The sequence below is a fragment of the Bubalus bubalis genome, chromosome 13 (assembly GCF_019923935.1).
Source record: "Bubalus bubalis isolate 160015118507 breed Murrah chromosome 13, NDDB_SH_1, whole genome shotgun sequence".
Taxonomy (NCBI): domain Eukaryota; kingdom Metazoa; phylum Chordata; class Mammalia; order Artiodactyla; family Bovidae; genus Bubalus; species Bubalus bubalis.
The window spans coordinates 70610079-70630806 of record NC_059169.1 but is presented as its reverse complement, the minus strand read 5'-3'; the positions used below and the strand labels follow the sequence as shown (position 1 = coordinate 70630806).

Below are 20728 nucleotides of genomic sequence, written 5' to 3'. Positions count from 1 at the left end.
GGGCTCCTCTCTAATCTTTGTGTTTATGATTCTGTTTTGCACCTAGGTATGTATCCAGACCATTTTCCTATTTAAAAAATGGTATATCTTTTACATGGGCTTCCCAAGTGGCTAGTGGTAAGGAATCTGCCTGCCAGTGCAGGAGAGTAAAGATCAGATTGGTGGTAAGGGGAGTTCCCTTGAGCTATAGGCACTTCCAGAAGAAGTGGTCACATGGCTAGAGCCTCCTTCAAAGGAGGCCTTCACAGTTACCTTCCAGCCCAAGCCACAGTAAGAGTCTGTAGTAGCAAGGAGTAGATAGAAATGTGCATTTGTTCAACTCAGATGTTTATTATTTTGAATATAGAAAACCTCTGGGCACAATGATAAAAAAATAAATGCCTTTTCTAATGGAAATTATATGAGACATGAGCAAAGGGGTTTCTTTGTTTTAAATACTAATTAATTGACGAACGTTTATGTGTTTCTGTATCCGGCATCTTGTTCAGTTCCAAACACAAATTTAAAACTGTTTTCATGTTTGTTATTCAGTTTTGCTTTCTCTTTTGTAAATTTACTTTCTCCCTTGTCAATTCACATGTGCTCTCAAGAATTTCGATCTCTGTATGTTAAAGATGGGACTCCTTGGTGGCTCAGTGGTAAAGAACCCACCTGCAGTACTGCTGGGTTTGATCCGGCTTCTGGTTTTGGTGCAGGTCAGAACACTCGGGCTACAGGGACCTCAGGATCAACTGCATGATATGATGGATTTATCAAGAAAACCCTTAATTTCGGCGGGCATCTGCTAATTACCTTGCATATTTTTTATTTTAGCTGGAGTTAATCGAATTTCATATTGGCCTGCTGACCCAGAAATAAGTTTGCTCACTGAGGCTTCTGGTTTCGAAGACGCAAAGTTAGATGCCAAAGCAGTGGAAAGACTGAAGTCAAACAGTCGGGCCCACGTGTGTGTCTTACTTCAGCCTTTGGTGTGTTACATGGTGCAGTTTGTAGAGGAGACCTCTTACAAATGTGACTTTATTCAAAAAATTTCCAAAACATTGCCAGACACTAACTTTGATTTTTATTCTGAATGTAAACAAGAGAGAATAAAAGAATATGAAATGATATTTTTGGTTTCCAATGAAGAAATGCATAAGCAAATACTGATGACTATAGGTTTGGAGAACTTGTGTGAGAATCCGTACTTTAGCAATCTAAGGCAGAACATGAAAGACCTTGTCCTTCTCCTGGCCGCAGTAGCTTCCAGCGTGCCCAACTTTAAACACTACGGATTTTATTGTGGCAACACCGAACACAGTAATGAAATTCACAATCAAAGTTTGCCACAAGAAATTGCAAGGCACTGCATGATTCAGGCCAGGTTACTGGCATATCGAACTGGTGAGTTACACGCTTAGTTCCTAAATCGGGGTTGATGGGGTCGTATTTGTGTCAGACATAAAGTGGTGTTCATTTCACTTCTGGTAGTGTTTATTGACTCTTAGATACTAAAGTGTTGCTGCTCATACCAATATAGAGAAGTTAGTGAGACCCTTGAGTAGACAACTCTTTCTTAGAGCAGTTTTAGGATTTCTTGTGGCCTATATTGGATGCTGCATTTATAAATCAGGATCTAATTCAGCCCTTTCTGCTGCTTGCTTTTATCATTTCCCAGTTGAATGAGCCCTCCACTTGAGAAAGGACAAAAAGAGAGAGAGAACCAGAATTATTCCTCTTTTTTTAACTACTCAATATTCTATATCTATTCAATATTTAGTAAAAACTTAGAAAAATCTTTAAAATATGAATTTCAAATAACCAGTAGAATCAAAGAAAATTTGGCAGATTCTTCCAATTTCTGATATGTTTTCAAACAGCAAGGGGAGAAATCAAACATTTTTAACTTTATTAAGTTGTACATGAGTATGTATGTGAAGAAGGAAAATATAACTTGGGAATTTTACCTTACCATGATAAAGGGTGGTATCTATATTTCCAGTTACAGAATAGTGTTTTTACATCTTACCAGACATAACATTTTTGAAAGTAGAATGATGATCACTTTTTAAAATGCGACTTTAGAATAGGGAAAAGAAAATGCCGGCAGGAGGAGCAGCAGAGGAATGCCTGGTGAGTGGGCTGTAGTAGGAATTTTAAAATTTATCCCAAGAAGAGAAGGAGGATAGAGAAAATCTTCAGAAAAAGTCCATACAGACACACTGGTCTGCAGTACATGCTCAACAGAGACCACGGGTTGAAGTAATTTCAGTAAAATGGAGGTTTTCAAAAGGCAGCTTGTCAGGATCACCATAGAAACTTTTATTAAAAGTGAAAGTTTAGTCACAGTCATGTCTGACTCTTTGCAACCCCACAGACTGTAGCCCACCAGGCTCCTCTGCCCATGGGATTTTCCAGGCAAGAATACTGGAGTGGGTTGCCATTTCCTTCTCCAGAGGATCTTCCTGACTCGGGTTGAAGCCAGGTCTCCCACATTGTAGGCAGATGCTTTACCATCCGAGCCACCAGGGAAGTTCTAAGTACAAATGCTCAAATTCTAACCCGGACACACTAAGCCTGGTCCCTGTGAGTGTGTCCTAGGCCTGTGAATTTTTAAAATTCTGCAAGGGATTCCAACATTCAACAGGGTTAATCATCACCTTAAAAGAATTTGATTCTGCTACAGGCACAAAGTGTATGATGCCAAGCAACGGTAGGGCGTCTAATCTTATCTATCTGGTTTAAGTGTGAGTTTTGATTTCTTTTTATGTCCTGTTTTCCGTTACACTAGGTGTTTTCCAAAGCTGACAATCATGCCTTCCTCCTGAACCACACGATGTTGATGATGAAAGTAGGGTGACATAGCCAAGAAGGCTTAACTGTTTCAAATCATAACTCAGCAGTTCTCAACTTTCAGTTGAGGCGATGCTCATGAGAAGTCTAGGTTCCCAACTCTGCTGCCTCCCTTGGCAAGGTTAATTCAGGGGGTTTCCATGGGAGTCAGGAGTCTGCTTTTTGAACAAGCGGCCAATGGTTCTGATGTAGTTGGTCTGTGGACCACACTTGGACAAACCCTGATGTGACCACAGTATTGGGAGTGAAAATAACCACACTTGTGTTCCAGAACAATAGCATAAAGAGTCCTCTGACTTTTGGTGATCAAAGGGTCCGAGGAGTTTGGCTCAGTGATTACAAGTTGACCTTTCCTTCAAGGGTATACAGAGAAAACCCTGTGAATGAGCAGATCCTGGGTAGCAATTTATAGACATGAAAGATTTTTTTTTTTTAAGAAGTTTTACATAAAAATTACAGATGTGAAAAGATTTTTGAGAAATTACCTCATCTGTCATCCAACCTTGAGGGCTGGGTGAAACCTACTCCATTGTATATGGATGAAATTTTATTCCGATTTCAAAAGACATGTAGTAAAGTATATTCTCTTGGTGAAACTAACCTTAGCTAAACAGTGGAGCTTAGTTTAAAAATCATGTTTTGGGGGGCTTCCCTAAGTGGCTCGGTGGAAAGAACCTGCCTGCCAATGTAGGAGACACGACTTCAATCCCTGATCCAGGAAGATCCACATGCCTTGGGACAACTAAGCCCGTATGCTACAACTATTGAACCTGTGCTGTAGAGCCCGGGAGCTGCAGCTGCTGAGCCCATGTGCCCCAGCTCCTGAAGCCTGGGCGACCAAGAGGAGAGCCCATGCTCTGCAACGAGAAGCCACCTCAATGAGAAGCTCTTGCACGGCAACTAGAGAATAGCCCCCACTCACCGCAGTTAGAGAAAAGCTTGGACAGCAACAAAGACCCAGCACAGCCATAAATAAAATTCTAAAAAAAAGAAGAATAATAATTTTTTTTAAATCACATTTTTCCCCCTCTTGACAAGATTTAGTCTGTCCTTAGACTGAAACAGAAAAGGTGGCTCCTGGACTAAAAAATAATAATATGAAGAATACTTAGCGTCAGTGGTAGGAAAAGTAGACTTGATATGAAGAATTTCTCCGCCCTCCCCCCCCAGCAAACAGATATTCTTATTTCATTAAAATCATATTACTCTGTTTTTTTCATTCAGCAAATGGTTTTTGAGCTTTTACCATGTTAGTCACTGCCCTGAGCTCTCTAGATAAAGTTAATATTTTTAACTTTTAAAATTAAAAACTTGGGATTTGAAGAATTTCTATGAGTTTTTCATTTTTTGTTCCAGATTTATGCATGTATTAAGTACAATTTTACTTAGAGGTTTTCATTTTTAGCTTCTGCAACTTGCCTTAGAAATGAGCATAAAGCCATAATTATGTTCTTTTCTCACCATGTTATATTCTGAAGATCTTGGAAGGCACAAGACTTTGTTTATCCCCAAATCCCTTTGCTGACAGTCTCCGCCTCTAAAGTGCATTCCTGCCACCCTGTTCCTCGGCATCACGCTCCTTTCCTTTTAGCCCAGCACACTGTCTTTGCTTTTAGACTCTTTCTTGTTACCACCTTCCTCCCACACCAGACATGAGCTTCATGAGTGTAGGGACTCAGGTATGCAGGAAACGGAAGTCTTGGTTATGAAATTCTTCATGTCAGAGGGAGGCAAGCAGGTTGGGTGAAGAGACCTAAATCTTAATCACTCACTTTGAATATGTAGAATTTGTATTTTGGTTTTGTATTTTCTGTTTAAGGTTAATAGCTTAAAGAAATACAGCTTTGCCTGTTGCAGAGTAATTAAATTGGTTCTGTAGGGAAATTTTAATCTAATATTTATAACTTCTACCACTTGATTTAGAAACGAGCATCATGTCAACAACTTGGCATTCTTCTCCCCACAAAGTAAACTCTGAAGGTCAGGGAAAGGACATCATTTTGTGTAAATTAAAATTCCTTTCGTGTACCTTCCAGCAATATATGTGTGTGTGTGTGTGTGTGTGTGTGTGTGTGTGAAGGCCCATAAGGATATATGTTTATGAGTTTGAACTTTTTTCATAGTAAGAACACATCCATGAAATGTGTTTTCCTTGATAGAGTGCAAAAAATGCTAGGAGAAGACAGATTTGATTGTTGTAAATGGTTATTATATTACACCAAATCCATTAGTTCAGGAACTTCTGTCTTACTTTCATCATCTATTAGAAATAGGTATTTAAAACCTGACTTGGTGGAGATTCAGTAAAGTTACCCTAAAGTCTGGTTACAGCTTTGAAGTCACCCGAGTGTGGGCACTGCTTCTGCAGTGATCTCTGCACATGCATCGTCTGTGACTGGGTTGGCAGTGATACTGTCTATAATGAGTTCATACCTAGCTCCCATAGTCTATGCTTGACAGTATTCTCATACTTTTCCATAATTAGTGAGGTTGTCAAGGATTGCCGCTACATTTATGAAGTGTATTTCAATAAATACATGTTTATTATTTTTGGAAAAACAATCTATTTCTGAAACTAACAGATATTGGTTTTCACTGAGTCACATGCCATGTATCTTTCAGAGGATCATAAAACAGGAGTCGGGGCAGTCATCTGGGCGGAAGGAAAATCTGTAAGTGTGAAATTAATTCTTTATAATTTAAACGATTTTGTTTAACATATTTTGATATTAAGTGCATGACATTTTGTTGACCCATGGGGATTCATATTTCTTATTAGGGTATTTGTTTATTAAGTTCTAAAAACATTTGCGCTTTCTTTCAGCAGTTTTCTAGATAGATACATTCATTTAGTAAACCTTCATTCAACTTCCACAGGACAGGGTAGACTCTGTGCCCCCGTGAACAGTGGGGAGTTACAGGCCACACTCCCACCCTTCATGGCCTTACACAGTCTAGTGATGGAGACAGAGGTGAAAAAGAGACCACAGGACAGGGTAGACTCTGTGCCCCCGTGAACAGTGGGGAGTTACAGGCCACACTCCCACCCTTCATGGCCTTACACAGTCTAGTGATGGAGACAGAGGTGAAAAAGAGACGGGCATATAACTGTAATCATAACATGACGCCGTGAGAGCATAGAGGAGGCCTCTTGCTCTGCTTGGAGAAATAAGTAAAGCATTCTTGGAGGAGGTCGGGTGCTATTAGTCTTGAAGAATGAGGAGGAGTTCATCAGCAGAGCAAGTTAGTGGGACTCGGAGGGCAACACGCAGAGGTAGTGCGTAAGAATACGGGGAAATGCAAGCGATTTGGTACATTGGAGTCCAGAGTCCTGTGTCTAGTAGAATAGCAAAAACATTAGGCTGCACCGTGAAGAGCTTCATATACCATGGAGAGTTTAGACTTTATCTTTTAGACAGTGGGGATGCCCTAGCATCGCACTAACCAGTAGAAATAAAAAGCAAGCCACATATGTGATTTAAAAGTTCTTAGGAGCCACATTAAAAAAAATAAGAAACAGGTGAATTAATTTTAGGAATATACTTAATCACCTGTTGAGAAATATTACCATTTCAGCATGTAACCAATATAAAAATATTGGTTAATATTTTTAATAAAATATTTTGCATTTGAGGGGAGTATTGAGTCTTCATAATTCTGTGTGTGTTTTATACTTATTTGTTGTTGTTTAGTCACTTCAGTTGGAGAAGGAAATGGCAACCCACTCCAGTGTTCTTGCCTGGAGAATCCCAGGAACGGCGGAGCCTGGTGGGCTGCCGTCTATGGGGTCGCACAGAGTCGGACACGACTGAAGCGACTTAGCAGCAGCAGCAGCAGCAGCAGGCACTTCAGTCGTGTCAGACTCTTCTGCGACCCCATGGACCATGGCCCCCCAGGCCCCTCTGTCCATGAGTCTCCCAGGCAGGAACCCTGGAGTGAGTTGCTGTTTCCTTCTCCGGGGCATCTTCTGGCCCCTCTCAGTTTGCACTGACCACGTGTGCCCAATGGCCAGTGTATTGGACAGTGCAGTCCAAGAACATCTTCAGTGGGAAAATGACCAGATCTTCATTTTAAAAATAAAGTGGGGCTAGACAGGAAGTAGGGAGATTAAGAAAAGAGATGATGAGGACTTGAAATTATGGGTATGTGTTGAGAAGGAATGGAGCTAGGAGACAGTAAATATGATACTGTTGATACTATCACATGAGTAATTATAATTAATATATTGAAATTTAGTGAGGTTTATGGCATTTTCCAAACTATTATGAACAGGTTTGGTTTATTAAATATTTTACTCTTAGAGTTGATAAAGCATTCATATTAACACCTAATATGCCACTGACCAGGAGAAAGAAAAATGCCACTTATGTAGGAAGTTCTATTATTTATATATATATATATACACACATACACACACATATATACACACACACATACACACAATAGAGGCTCAGTAAACATAAAGATGAAAGGAAAATACATTATTGATTTTCCAACTATATATATAATAGCACATTTTTAACCCCAAACAGAAATTGTTCAAAATATTTTTGGAATTTCTGACTTGCTAACCAGTAGCACAGCACAGAGCATATAATAAATCAACAATAATTTATAATAATATAGAGTACCTGCTCTGTATGGACCACTATAATATAATAGGTGAAAATCCCATGGACGGAGGAGCCTAGTAGGCTGCAGTCCATGAGGTCGCTAAGAGCGACTTCACTTTGACTTTTCCCTTTCATGCATTGGAGAAGGAAATGGCAACCCACTCCAGTGTTCTTGCCTGGAGAATCCCAGGGACGGGGGAGCCTGGTGGGCTGCTGTCTATGGGGTCGCACAGAGTCGGACACGACTGAAGCGACTTAGCAGCAGCAGTAGCAGCAAGGGCCAGAAAGACAGTATAAAACATGGTTTCTGTTCTCTAGGGCCTTATAACCAATCAAGGAGGGATGGCTGAGTCAAGTGAAACAGTTTGTGAATTAAGCTAGTATTTAACTAACTGCTAAAATGAAGGACTGTCTTGATATTATATACTAGAGATGATCAGCCTGCTTGAAATTTAACTTTGACAAGATCACCCTGCTGAAGGAAAATCCAATACTGTATTTTTCTGATGGCTCAGTTTATCACTGTTGTTCATTGTTGAGTCACTAAGTCATGTCCAACTCTTTGCGACCCCACGGACTATAGCACTCCAGGCTTCCCTGCCCTTCCCTATCTCCCAGAGTTTGCTCAAACCCATGTCCATCGAGTCAGTGATGCCACCCAGCCGTCTCATCCTCTGTTGTCCCCTTCTCCTCCTGCCCTCAATTCTTCCCAGCATTGGGGTCTTTTCAAATGAGTTACTCTTTGCATCAGGTGGCCACAGTATTGGCACTTCAGCTTCAGTCCTTCCAGTGAATATTCAAGATTGATTTCCTATAGGATGGACTGGTTTGAGCTCCTTGCTGTCCACGGGACTCTCTAGAGTCTTCTCTAGCACCACAGTTTGAAAGCATCAGTTCTTCAGCACTCAACCTTCTTTATGGTCCAACTCTCACATCCGTACATGACTACTGGAAAATCCATAGCTTTGACTAGACGGACCTTTGTCAGCCAGGTCTCTGCTTTTTAATATGCTGTCTAGGTTTGCCATAGCTTTATAGTGTATTATGGAAAAGTGAATCCATTATACAAAGTGTGATGCTAGGCTTTAAAGATACAATGTAAGATGCCTTTTCAGAATGTTGAACACAGCTTTGTTGGTTCGCTCACTTTCCATAGAGAAGTTGTGATGGGACAGGCGCCATGTACTTCATAGGATGCGGTTATAACGCTTTTCCTGTTGGATCCGAGTATGCTGACTTCCCGCACATGGACGACAAACAGAAAGACAGAGAAATAAGGAAATTCAGATACATCGTACATGCGGAACAGAATGCCTTAACATTTAGGTATGGAATCCGTTTGCGTGTATATTGTATAAAATGTAGCAAGGGTTAGTTGAAATTAGCTTTCATTTTGCTGTAATTTATTGCCTTTTTAAAAACTCCAAGACATATCCTTTTCAGAAGTATAGCTCTGGTCGTACTTGGTTTGCTATGTGACCAGAGGCCACTGTCAGGGATCCTCCAGGCCTTCAGATTTATCAAGAAAATCTTTTTTCCTTTCTTCCTTCTCTCTCCAGGATAAAACTGCTTGAAGTGTGTCCTTAGGGTCTTGCATATTTCTGCATTATAAGATCACCTTTGTTTTCTAAATTCTAAACATGTATTTATGAATATATAGATTTTATTATGAACCAAATTGCTTTAACATCGTTTTTGTTAGAGCTTATCGCTGGCATTACCTCCTTCTAACGTTAATTTAGATAATTTCCACAAATATTTCTCAGCATTTACCGTTCAGTGGGTGCTCTTGGGAGATTCAAATCTGTATGAGTCATGGTTTCTGTCCTGAGGAGTTTATAGTCCAGTGTGGGATATAAGACTGTACTCAACCTAACATGGTCAGTTGTGTGGGAAGGGCCAACACAATTCAGGGACTGGAAATTCAGGGGCTGCAATAGATGGAGAGGGAGTGTGAGGGAAAACCTTTATGGAGAAACTGGCATTTGAGCTGAGCTTTAAAGCTTTGGTAGGATTGTGGCAATTGAAGATGCTTACCTGAAGGGAAACCATTCTTGCCTGAGGCATAGCAGTGGGCTAGAAGACAGAAAATGCTTGTGTGTTTAGGAACATAGATGTTCCAGTTAGGCTGGACTGCAGGCCAGCTTGGGACTGACAAGGGAGGACTTCAAGTTTAGACTTCCTTTGGTAGTAGTGGACAAATGGAAAGACATTGACAGAGCTACAGTAATGATTACTTAGGTTGCAGGTATACAGTTTGAACAGGCTAGATACATACAATTCTGCTTCCCTGGTCCAGGGGAAGAGAATGAGACTCTAAACTGAGGACATGTATGCGGAAGGCTGGTTGGGGAGCATACAACCCAGAGCTTTGTAAACCACAGAACCCGGAAGTACAACTCCTCTATCCTCAGTCCTAAACTACCCCAGCATATGCAAAATTTCACTACAAAGGTTTTTTTTCCTTGAACTCTTCATTACAGATTTACTTGCTTCATTTTGTCAAATCCAAGTGTTTGTTAAATTATCCCACGTGAGGTAAAAGCAGTAAGGGAACTATAACTCAAAACAGAACTCTAACATTAATCCATTTAGTAAGCATTTATTAAATATCTCTCACGAACCAGATGAGAGGTAGACCTTTGGGCTACCACGATGACTTAATGTCTCATCACACATGGCACATTCTCAGGGAAGGCATTAGTTCTGGCCCGTAATTCTGGCTTTATAAAGAGTTTCCTACTTAGAAAGCATTATTCCCTCTGTTTTCATTTCCTTTGTTGTCTAAATACTGAAAATCTTGGCATTGACTAATTCAGCAAGAATAAGGCTTGATCATTATTGTGTATAATGTTGTAAATATATTTCCAAAATGGCTCAGTTTTAATGTTCAAAGATTTTTCTAAAACATAACTTACCCTTTTAGAAACTACCTTCCTAATTTTTTCATACGTATATATATTTTTGTAGGTGTCAAGAAATAAAGCCAGAAGAAAGAAGTATGATTTTTGTGACCAAGTGCCCTTGTGATGAATGTGTACCTTTAATTAAAGGTGCAGGCATAAAACAAATCTATGCAGGGGATGTAGATGTTGGAAAAAAGAAGGCAGACATCTCTTACATGAGATTTGGGGAACTTGAAGGTGTCAGCAAATTTACAGTAAGTAGATACACATTTTTTTCAAATATACTTTGTATTATGTTGATAGCTGTTGTTTAGTCGCTAAGTCATGTCCGACTGTTTTGTGACCCCATGGGCTGTAGCCCACCAGGCTCCTCTGTCCATGGGATTTTCCAGGCAAGAATACTGGAGTAGGTTGTCATTTCCTCCTCCAGGGAATCTTCTCGACCAAGGGATCGAACCCTTGTCTCCTGCATTGGCAGGTGAACTCTTTACCACTGAGCCACCTGGGAAGCCCATGTTGTTAAGTTACTCTGCTGCATATTTTAAATTAGTGATTCTTGCCCTTTTAAAGAGTTTCAACAAAATATTATCATTGAGTTTATTTTTATGCGCAAGCACTTGCCTAGTCACAGATGTTCAGCTTGGGATCTGCCTTATGAATATATATCTCTAGAGAGAGAATTTTACCTTGACCTTGTGCTGTGCTGTGCCAGGCTCTTCTGTCCATGGGGATTCTCCAGGCAAGAATACTGGAGTGGGTTGCCATGCCCTCCTCCAGATCTTCCCAATCCAGGGATCCAACCCAAGTCTCACATTGCAGGTGGATTCTTTACCAGCTGAGCTACCAGGGAAGAACTTGACCTTACAGACCTTGAATTAGTTGGTTCTATAGTGCCATCTGGTGGCTGACAAAAGAAAGTACCTGACCCACCTCTTCCCGCAGCCTTTTTTTAAAATTCAGTAGTTCAGTCGCTCAGTTGTGTCTGACTCTTTGCGACGCTGTGGACTGCAGCATGCCAGGCCTCCCTATCCATCACCAACTCTCAGAGTTTACTCAAACTCATGTCCATTGAGCCGGTGATGCCATCCAACCATCTCATCCTCTGTCGTCCGTCCCCTTCTCCTCCCACCTTCAGTCTTTCCCAGCATCAAGGTCTTTTCAAATGAGTCAGTTATTCACATCAGGTAGCCAAAGTATTGGAGTTTCAGCTTTAGTATCAGTCCTTCCAATGAATATTCAGGACTGATTTCCTTTAGGATGGACTGGTTGGATCTCCTTGCAGTCCAAGGGACTCTCAAGAGTCTTCTCCAACACCACAGTTCAAAAGCATCAATTCTTTGGCACTCAGCTTTCTTTATAGTCCAACTCTCACATCCATACATGACTACTGGAAAAACCATAGCCTTGTCTAGATGGACCTTTGTTGACAAAGTAATGTCTCTGCTTTTTAATATGCTGTCTAGATTGATCATAACTTTTCTTCCAAGGAGTAAGTGTCTTTTAGTTTCATGGCTGCAGTCACCATCTGTAGTGATTTTGGAGCCCCCCAAAATAAAGTCTGCCACTGTTTCCACTGTTTCCCCATCTACTTGCCATGAAGTGATGGGGCCAGATGCCATGATCTTAGTTTTCTGAATGTTGAGCTTTAAGCCAACTTAAATTCAGTAGTAGATAGTAGTAGATAGAGGTGAACATAGTTTAAAGTTTAAGATTACACAAAAGAAGGGGGCACATACACACGCATGTGCACACACACACACACATGCATTTCTCAGAGAAAAATCAGGAAAAAATTAGAAGCGATTTGAGCGACTTCACTTTCACTTTTTACTTCCATGCATTGGAGAAGGAAATGGCAACCCACTCCAGTGATCTTGCCTGGAGAATTCCAGGGACGGGGGAGCCTGGTAGGCTGCCGTCTATGGGGTCGCACAGAGTAGGACACGACTCAAGTGACTTAGCCTAGCCTAGTATTTGATATTTCCAAAGAACTGCTGAGGTGGTAATTGTTTTGTGGAAAACTCAGAACTTTAATTCCTCATGGTTATTTTTAACTACTCTTGTTTCTAAAAACCTTTCTCTTTTTAGAAATAATCTCAAGCATGCAGAAAAGTGACAAAAATACTACAAAGAATTTTTTTCCAGAAACACTTGAGAGTTAAGTTGTTGCCATGATGCCAAGTCACTCTTAAATACTTTCTTGTGTATTTCCTGAAATAGTAGATTATCCTACATAACCACAATACAACCACAGAACTCAGGAAATTTTCATTGATATGTTGCTACCATTTAATCCACAGAGTTCAGTCAGGGTTTACCAGTTGTCCCAATAAAGTTCTTTATAGCAAAAGGATCCTGTCCAGAATTATGTGTTACTTTTTAATGATAATTCTGGCACTTAATATAACTTTTATATGCTATAGTTTGCAGTAAGTACAAAAGATATAATAGTACTGTTTATAGATTTCAACTTGACTTTTCTGTGTCCAGAGTGCCTGGAATATATAAAGTACCTAAAAAATACTCACTAAACCATATATATAAGAGTCTCTAAGAATATTGATTCTTAATCCAGCAGTCATATCATTCAGGGTCATCCAGAGTTGTTATTAGGGCTTGGGTGGTATGACACACTAACTTTTCTCACTGTTTTAAGCTGTTTTGATATTTGAAAGCACAATGCTGAAATGCTACTTATTAAAACCTTCTTAAACATATACATAAAATGTTTGTGTCCTTTTATAGTGGCAACTGAATCCATCAAGAACTGGTGTTCTTGAGCAAAATGAGCCTGAAAGCAGAGAGAGTAAGTATCTACAAGTCCTTTATTGAGGTTGACTTCGTTGCTAAGAAAAGAAAAATAGTGACTTATAATGATCAGGTGTTGGAAATTGCTGTGGTTGGAAGTGGAGCATATTCTTTTTGCAGATTAGATTTTTGCCATTCAGTTTGTGCACAAACACTTGTGTATCGACTATATGCTAGATGTCATGGGAAGTGCTGATGAATGAGTAGTCCTATGGACTCTGCAGTTTAATACAAATAATCATGCACAAATTGAATTTATAAGTTAAATTTATATGAGACTATAGGCAACAGTGCTCTTCTATACCAAAACAAAAGCCTTTTGGGCAGTTAGAAAGAAAAAAATACATCTAATTAATACAGATGGAACCAGGGCCAAATTATGAGGCTTTGTACATTCTTGTTAGAGTAAAGCCACATTAGCTCAGGTTGGCCAGAGAATGGAAATATCCTGGTTATTTTAATAATCTAATTAAGAGTCATCACAGTTACCATAAATGAATTACTAGTCTTCAGAGTTTTACTGTTTATATATTAACACATATTTTTAATGCAATATAGTCTTTAGGAGACCTTGCAATTCCTCATGCATATTATTTTAAATATTAATTATTACTGTACAATATTATTTTAAAATATTAGTTATCTTTGTTTGGATTCAAGGTAAGTAGAAGTTCAATATAATAAGTAAAATTTTCTTGATAATAACAATGATTTGATTACTCTGAAAAATCAGTAAATATGAAAGTCTTTATGAAAATAATGTCTATGTGAATATCCTGATTTTCTGTGTTCTAACTTAGCTTTATTTTATTCAAGTAGTGAAATTTTAATTTGCAGTCAGGAAAAAAAGTATATATCCACTCCAACTTTCTTTTTAAAAATTTATCAGGGGGGAAAAAAGTGGTTAAAGATAAAAGGAAATGAAAAAATATGGATCTGATTGAAGAATATGTATTCAATAATAGTGTTCGAGCGGGGTGAGTTAATAATTCCCTGTTGTTAGGGAGAAGACACAAAAAAGCATTAAACATAAAAAATGAATTCATTTATCTGTGTTAAAATAAAGAATATCTGTTTGTCAAAGATAGCATTAAAAGAGTACAAAGGCAAGCCATGAAAGAGGAGATTTTTGCCACTTACAATCAAGAGTCTTGTAGCCAGGATTCCCTGTCCCTAGATCACTAAGGAAGGGGAGACGTGCTGTCGGGGGGTGTCCTGAGACGAGAAGGAGGGGTCGTGGTGGTGAGGGGTTGAGAGGAGAGCTTTCATTTTGCTGGCAGCGCTTTATTTCTTGACCTGGGTGATGGTTAAATGTGTTTGCTTTATGACCGTCCACTGAACTGCAGGTTTGTGTTTTGTATGTATTTTTTAACAAATACATATTTGTTAAAAAAATTTGTTAATATAATATATAATGTATTTTTGTATGTATTTTTATATCAGTAAATAATATCCTTATCTGTTTTTCAATTTTATAAGAGCTTGATTGAGGTATAATCTATATACCATAAATTTACCCTTTTAAAGTACTGAATTGGGTGGGTTTTGGTAGATTCAGAGTTCTATAACCATCGCCACTGCCTAATTTCAGAATTTTCCATCAGCTCAAAAAGAATCCTCTTACCCGTTTATTAGTCATCCCTGTTTCCTCCTACCTCCAGCCCCAGGCTACCACGAATCTACTTTGGTTATTTGGATCCATATATTCTGGCCATTGCTTTTAGATCGTTCCTCTTTTCTCATATATTCACTGCTGTATATTTCTCTCTAGCATTTCTTCCACCGAATGCTACAAATTTTGATAAGTTGTGTTTTATTTAGTTCAAAATTTCAAAATATTTAAAAATTGATCTTGAGTTTTTTGGGTTTTTTTTCTTTTTTTTTTTTGCTCATTTGTTATTTAGCAATGTATTATTTAACTTCCACATATATTTTGGGATTTCCAGTTATGTTTCTACTAGTCATTTCTAGTTTAATTATATTGTGGTCTGAGAGCAGACACTGTATGCTTTCTATCCTTTTGAATTTATTAGGGTGTGTTTTATGGCCCAGAATGTGGTCTCTCTTGGTGAACATTCCATGCGAGATTAAGAATAATGTGTATTCTGCTATTGTTGGATGAAGTAGTCCATGGCTGTCAATTATATACAGTTGATTAATGGTTGAGTTCATTTGAGAACTGGGTACAAGATAGTTTCAGGTATTTCACAACAGAAGAAACACAGACATCTAATAAACACATGAAAAAATGCTCAAGCTCATTAGCAGTCATGGAAATGCAAATTAAAATCACTGCAACAATGTTTACACCCCTACTGCTGTACCTACTGCTGCTGCTGCTAAGTCGCTTCAGTCGTGTCCGACTCTGTGCGACCCCATAGACGGCAGCCCACCAGGCTCCCCCGTCCCTGGGATTCTCCAGGCAAGAACACTGGAGTGGGTTGCCCTTTCCTTCTCCAATGCATGAAAGTGAAAAGTGAAAGTGAAGTCGCTCAGTCGTGTCCGACTCTTCAAGACCCCATGGACTGCAGCCTACCAGGCTCCTCTGCCCATGGGATTGTCCAGGCAAGAGTACTGGAGTGGGGTGCCAGAGTTGCAGAATTCAAGTTTGAGGACACCAAGTGCTAGTGAGGAGGTGGATCCTTAGAAACTTTTGTATATTGCTGGTTGGACTGAAAATGCATACAGCCACCTTGGGAAAGCAGTTTAATGTTATCTTTGTAAAACTGAAGATGTGTCTATTCCATGACCCAGCAATCTGACCTCTAAGCATATACCCTAGGAAAATTCTTACATGTTTTGTAGAAAAGACAGAGACAGATAATTCATCGCAACATTGCTCTTAAAAGCAAAAACTGGAACTACCACAAAAATTTATCTCTGGAAATTAAAATATTACAGTGGAATATTATAAAGCAGTGAAAGTAAAATGAACTACAGCTACATTCTTAAACATGGGTGGATCTTAGAAATACAATGCTGAATGAAAAAATCAAGTTTCGGAAGACTAAATACATTATAAGGCAATGTCTATGTAAGTTCAGCAAGAAGGCAGTGTATTGGTTAGTACATGTGGCAGAATTATTTTTAAGAAGCAATGGAATGATCAACGATTCAGCGCAGTGGTTACCTCTGAATAAGGGGTATAGAGGGATGGGATTAGGCTGGGGGGCACCTGAGAGGTGGTAACATTCTAGTTTTGGGGTTGGGTGGTAGGTTCTTGAGCAAACTCTGGGAAAGAGTGGAGGACAGAGGAGCCTGGGGTGAAAGAGTTGGACACGGCTTAGCGACTGAGCACCAACAAAGTAGGTTCTTGAGTGTTAATTTATTATTAGGCTTTAGGACTCCCATCTGTATCACACACAGTTTTCTTTTTTTTAATGTTTCCAATATTACATAATAAGAGAGAAAGCTTTCCAGATCTATTCTCCCTGCACCCTGATGCAGGTGTCCTTAAGACTAGGAAGAGCGAGGTGAGCACAGAGGCTTGGAGGGCAGGCAGATCCCTGGAAAGACAGAAAGCAGCAGGATAAAAGGAGACTCTCAGAGGTGGTGGGTATACTTTCCATCTTAAGGGTGGTGGTGGTTTCTCAGATGTGTGCTTGTGTTGAAACCCATCACATTGTGCACTTTACACGCACACAGTGTGGTCCCAGGAAAGCCAGGGAAATCGGGTCATGCATGGGACGAGGTGGAAGCCAGGCCCGTCTCCCACATGACCAAGGCGGTGAGTCCGCTTGCCTTCCGGCGGGGGCTGTGTCCACTCACACCTCGCTGCCCCACAGACGACTCCCTTCTCTCCCTGGACAACACACGGGTCATTTTGTCTTCTCCAGCCTAACAGTAATAACTTTGCCCCCCAAAAAGTTTTGTGAATTGTTGTCTATACACTGTCGATGAATCCAGTTTGTAAAAGGTCAGATACATTGTGTCAGCTGTGGGTGACTTACCTAGAATCTGTTCTTTAACAGTTGAGAATTTTAAAGATAAAATCAATATGCCCTTTTTCATTTTTATTTTTTAAATATTCCTCTTTAGCTTAAGCATTGTTTCGATCTTACAGCTTCTGACTTTAACAAATGCTTGTTTCTTTGAAGTGACATTTTCCTGATGTTAAGTTATTCTTGACCGTCAGATGGCGTGTTGGGGTCCGTAGCCCTGGATGAAGAACCGCACCAGAACAAGAAGCTGCGTCTTGCAAACCACTAAGAAGTCTTGTCTGAACAAGGAGTGAAGGCCTCAAGAATTTTTATTGCACTTTTAAAATCCAGCCTTGTTAACTCAGAAAATAAGAATGGATTTTGTAAATAGTTGAAAAAAATTTTTAAAGGAAGCTAATTTATTATTAGCATACGAATGATACTAAGGAGAATATTTTTATTTAGATTTATTTGTATGTTTTCCAGAGTATAGTGATGTGTTCTTTTCTTACACTGAAGCAGGTGTCAGTCATTTCAAGAGACCAGTTCAGTCGGCTACAGGGATTGATTTCTCCTGGTCTTAGCTTTAGGGGATCCAGTCTGAAAGGGGCTGGTTCATTGGAGGTCACATCTCAGCAGAGAAGTACACACCTTTTCAGAAATATTAATCCCTTTGGATTATGAAGGTGATAATTAGTAATCTACTCCAGGAAAATAAACAGCAACCTGACCATTTTTAAGTCAATGTGTGACTCACCAAAAGGCCCCATTTATACCCAAAGCTTTCTGGTAATCAGAATTTACTTGATTAGCCTGGAGTCATAAAAATGAATTTGGTGGACCTGCTCTCCATTATAAAAGTGTATTCCTAACAAGGTTATTCATTTTTTTTTTCAGTCTTTCAGTGTGTAAAAATCATGATCACTTGTTGGACTGATTCAGGGCAGCAATAGGAAGATAGCATTATTCTCGGACAATATTATTCTCTGATCTCACTGACTCTTGAAACCACTAACAAGAGAAGAAATATTTTAGTCTGGAATTCATTCATAAATGCTGCCCATTATCCCCTCCATATAATTAGAGCGTTTCAGGGCTCTGAATGGAAGGCCTTATAAAAACATTTGCAAACCTTAAGAATACTGAAAGCCTTGTCAGTGAACATGACAGTCAGTTCAGTTATTTTCCAGATTGCTCTTCATGAGTCCTCTCATTTTTTATTTGTTGAGGAAACTTTCAGAAAATTAGCCCAAAGATGAAGGCACAGCTTTGTACTTTCCTGGAGATAGGGAGGGAGCCGCATGGCCGGTGGCCTGCAGGTGGCCCTGGGGTGTGACGGGCTCTGTGCGGGGAGTCAGCTTCACCTGGGCTGTCGCCCACTTTCTCCCTGGGGCCTCTCGTATCCTCACAGGGCCTCCTACCAGCCTTAGGAGAGTGCACAGGCCACCCCGCACGTGGGCCGGTGCCCCTGTTTGGACAGCAGCCCGCTTAGCCTGTGTTGTGTGTGTAAATTTTTTTTTTTAACTTCTGAATCTAGTGCCTGCAACAGCGTCTGGCACGTGACAGGCATTCAATAAATATTTGTTGACTGAATGACTGCTGGACACTGGCTAGACCCTGGAGATGAGATGTGTAAGAAATGCTCCCTGACCTCAAGAAGCTTGCAGTCTAGTGACAGATGTAAGCGTAAAGTCACGTGTTAATAATAGTGCTTCTCAGAGTGGGGTCCCTGGACCAACAGCGTTCGCCTCATCTGGGGACTTGTTAGAAGTGCACATTGTTAAGCCCTAACCCAGACCTGTTGAATCAAACGCCAGGGCTGCAGCCAGCATTCCCTGAAGGTGACTCTGATGACCTTCAAGGTTGAGAACTGCCCTGTGGATGTAACTGAAGGAACAGTGGTGGAAGGAACACACAGGAGGACAGGCAGACACTCGGGTGAGTCACGGGAGAAGGGCCTGTAGAAGTGGAGGCCGCGTAGAAGTGGAGGCCCTGAAGGGGCTGCAGGGAGTGGGCCGGCAAACAGTGGGGGTGAGATGAACATCTGAGAAAGTAATGGAGATGGGTGGTCACCCTGGGAAGTAGGAAAGGGAAGCGATTGGGAACTCATGCAAAGATTGCTAACCTGCACCAGGAGCCCCCTGGGTCAGCAACAGCGCTGCCTGAACCTAGTCACCCACAGTCAAGAGGGCTCACCCCTCAGGCTGAGAAATCGGAACTTGCCCTTAAAAATACATCACCATTAATTTCAAAGATTGGGAAGACAAGAGTAAATGTATAATTTGAAAAAGAGCTCTACATTTGTTTACTGCCAAGGACAGCAGCCACGCCGACTGGAGGTGGGGTGAGTGCAGGTCTGGCTCGGCGCTCGGCTGTCAGGTGGGGAGTGTGAGGGTTCACCTGTATCTAATCACTGCCAGCGCTTTTTCTTTTATTCGGCTTTTCCATGGGTTTCTCTTCCTCGGTTACTTAATGAGTTTGAGAATATACCTTCTCATAAATCTTCCTCGGTTTATGCATGAACAGTTGAGCTTTCAGATCTACCACAGCAGTCTGCTTTTAACCCACTTTAGAGCTATGTTTTGAAGTTCTGGTATTGCCAAGAGTGGCCGCTTAGCATTGAGCTGCGGCTGTTACTACTGCTTCTTAAGTCAAGGAACAGTTTAGAACCTTCATTTCATGTGTTATATTAAGGGGTTTTTCTGTGATCATTTAAAATTATTACATATTTTTTACATATAAGAAAAGTGAAAAGCCCTAATAATCAGTACCAGTTGAAAACAAGGCCTGTTTAAATGGAATACCCTTTAGAAATGCACCCATAAAATGTGTTTACCCTATTCAACTACTGCACTTAAACAGACTCAGATTTCAAAGGAACTTAGATCTCATCTATTTAGAATACTCCTCTGCAGAACTGGAAGCACAAGTGTCCAGAAGGTGAATGATTTCTTAAAGTCTAGCTCAGGATGTCACAAGGGCCTAAAATCATATCAGCTTTGGTTTTTTTCTCTTTACATTTTCAGTTTTGTTTTCAATGTCCGTGCTCATTTGTCCTGTACCTGTTGACGTATTAGCTGATTTTAACATGTATGTGACAGTAATAAAAGACTTCTATCGTTGTAAATTAAGTCATTTTTTAAGTAAAATTACACCTACACATTTAAAATGAGCTTTGACCCTTTCTTTGGAACAGTAAGACCCCCTCTGTCTTCTGTATCACCCCTCCCCAGAGGCCACCAGGCTCAAGGATTTTAGCTGATTGACTTTGTATTTGTCTCCAAATCACATGTTTCTTAATAGTGTTTCAGTTTTAAGTATTTTCTTTTGAATTTCCATCATGGAAGGGCTTGCTTTCACCTCCTTCTCCTCAGCACACACTTCCATCTCTCCATCTTCCTAATATTCTTTCAATTTGGTTGCATCAGTATTCATCGTTTGGTATTATGGCTGTAAGTGCTACGCACAGCTATATCACGTTATGTACTGTGATGACTTTCTGGATAAAATGTATTTTCGTGCATTTCAAGTTTGTTTTTTCTGTGTGGGGCTGCGGGGACCTTGGTTTTGTATATTTCATTGCTAACCTGTAACCAAACCCTTCTCCCAGCTGTGTAACCTTCTCTCCCTACTCAAGCACATTGGGCAT

The 20728-nt window shown here is 40.2% G+C and overlaps 1 protein-coding gene across 3 annotated transcripts in view; it reads left to right on the top strand.

The window, feature by feature from the left end:
* The window catches only part of CDADC1 (cytidine and dCMP deaminase domain containing 1), a 30268-nt gene extending 10062 nt beyond the window's left edge, over positions 1-20206 (top strand). For 2 of the 3 annotated variants that reach the window (XM_006063589.4, XM_006063588.4), the window contains 6 exons: positions 814-1383; positions 5455-5504; positions 8602-8771; positions 10416-10605; positions 13097-13157; positions 17295-20206. In XM_006063589.4, the coding sequence (XP_006063651.1) occupies positions 814-1383; positions 5455-5504; positions 8602-8771; positions 10416-10605; positions 13097-13157; positions 17295-17368 (1115 nt within the window). In that variant the 3' untranslated portion in view covers positions 17369-20206. Of the gene's footprint in view, positions 1-813; positions 1384-5454; positions 5505-8601; positions 8772-10415; positions 10606-13096; positions 13158-17256 lie in introns of all 3 variants that reach the window. The other variant, XM_025263237.3, reaches the window with a different exon arrangement.
* Positions 20207-20728: the final 522 nt, after the last annotated feature.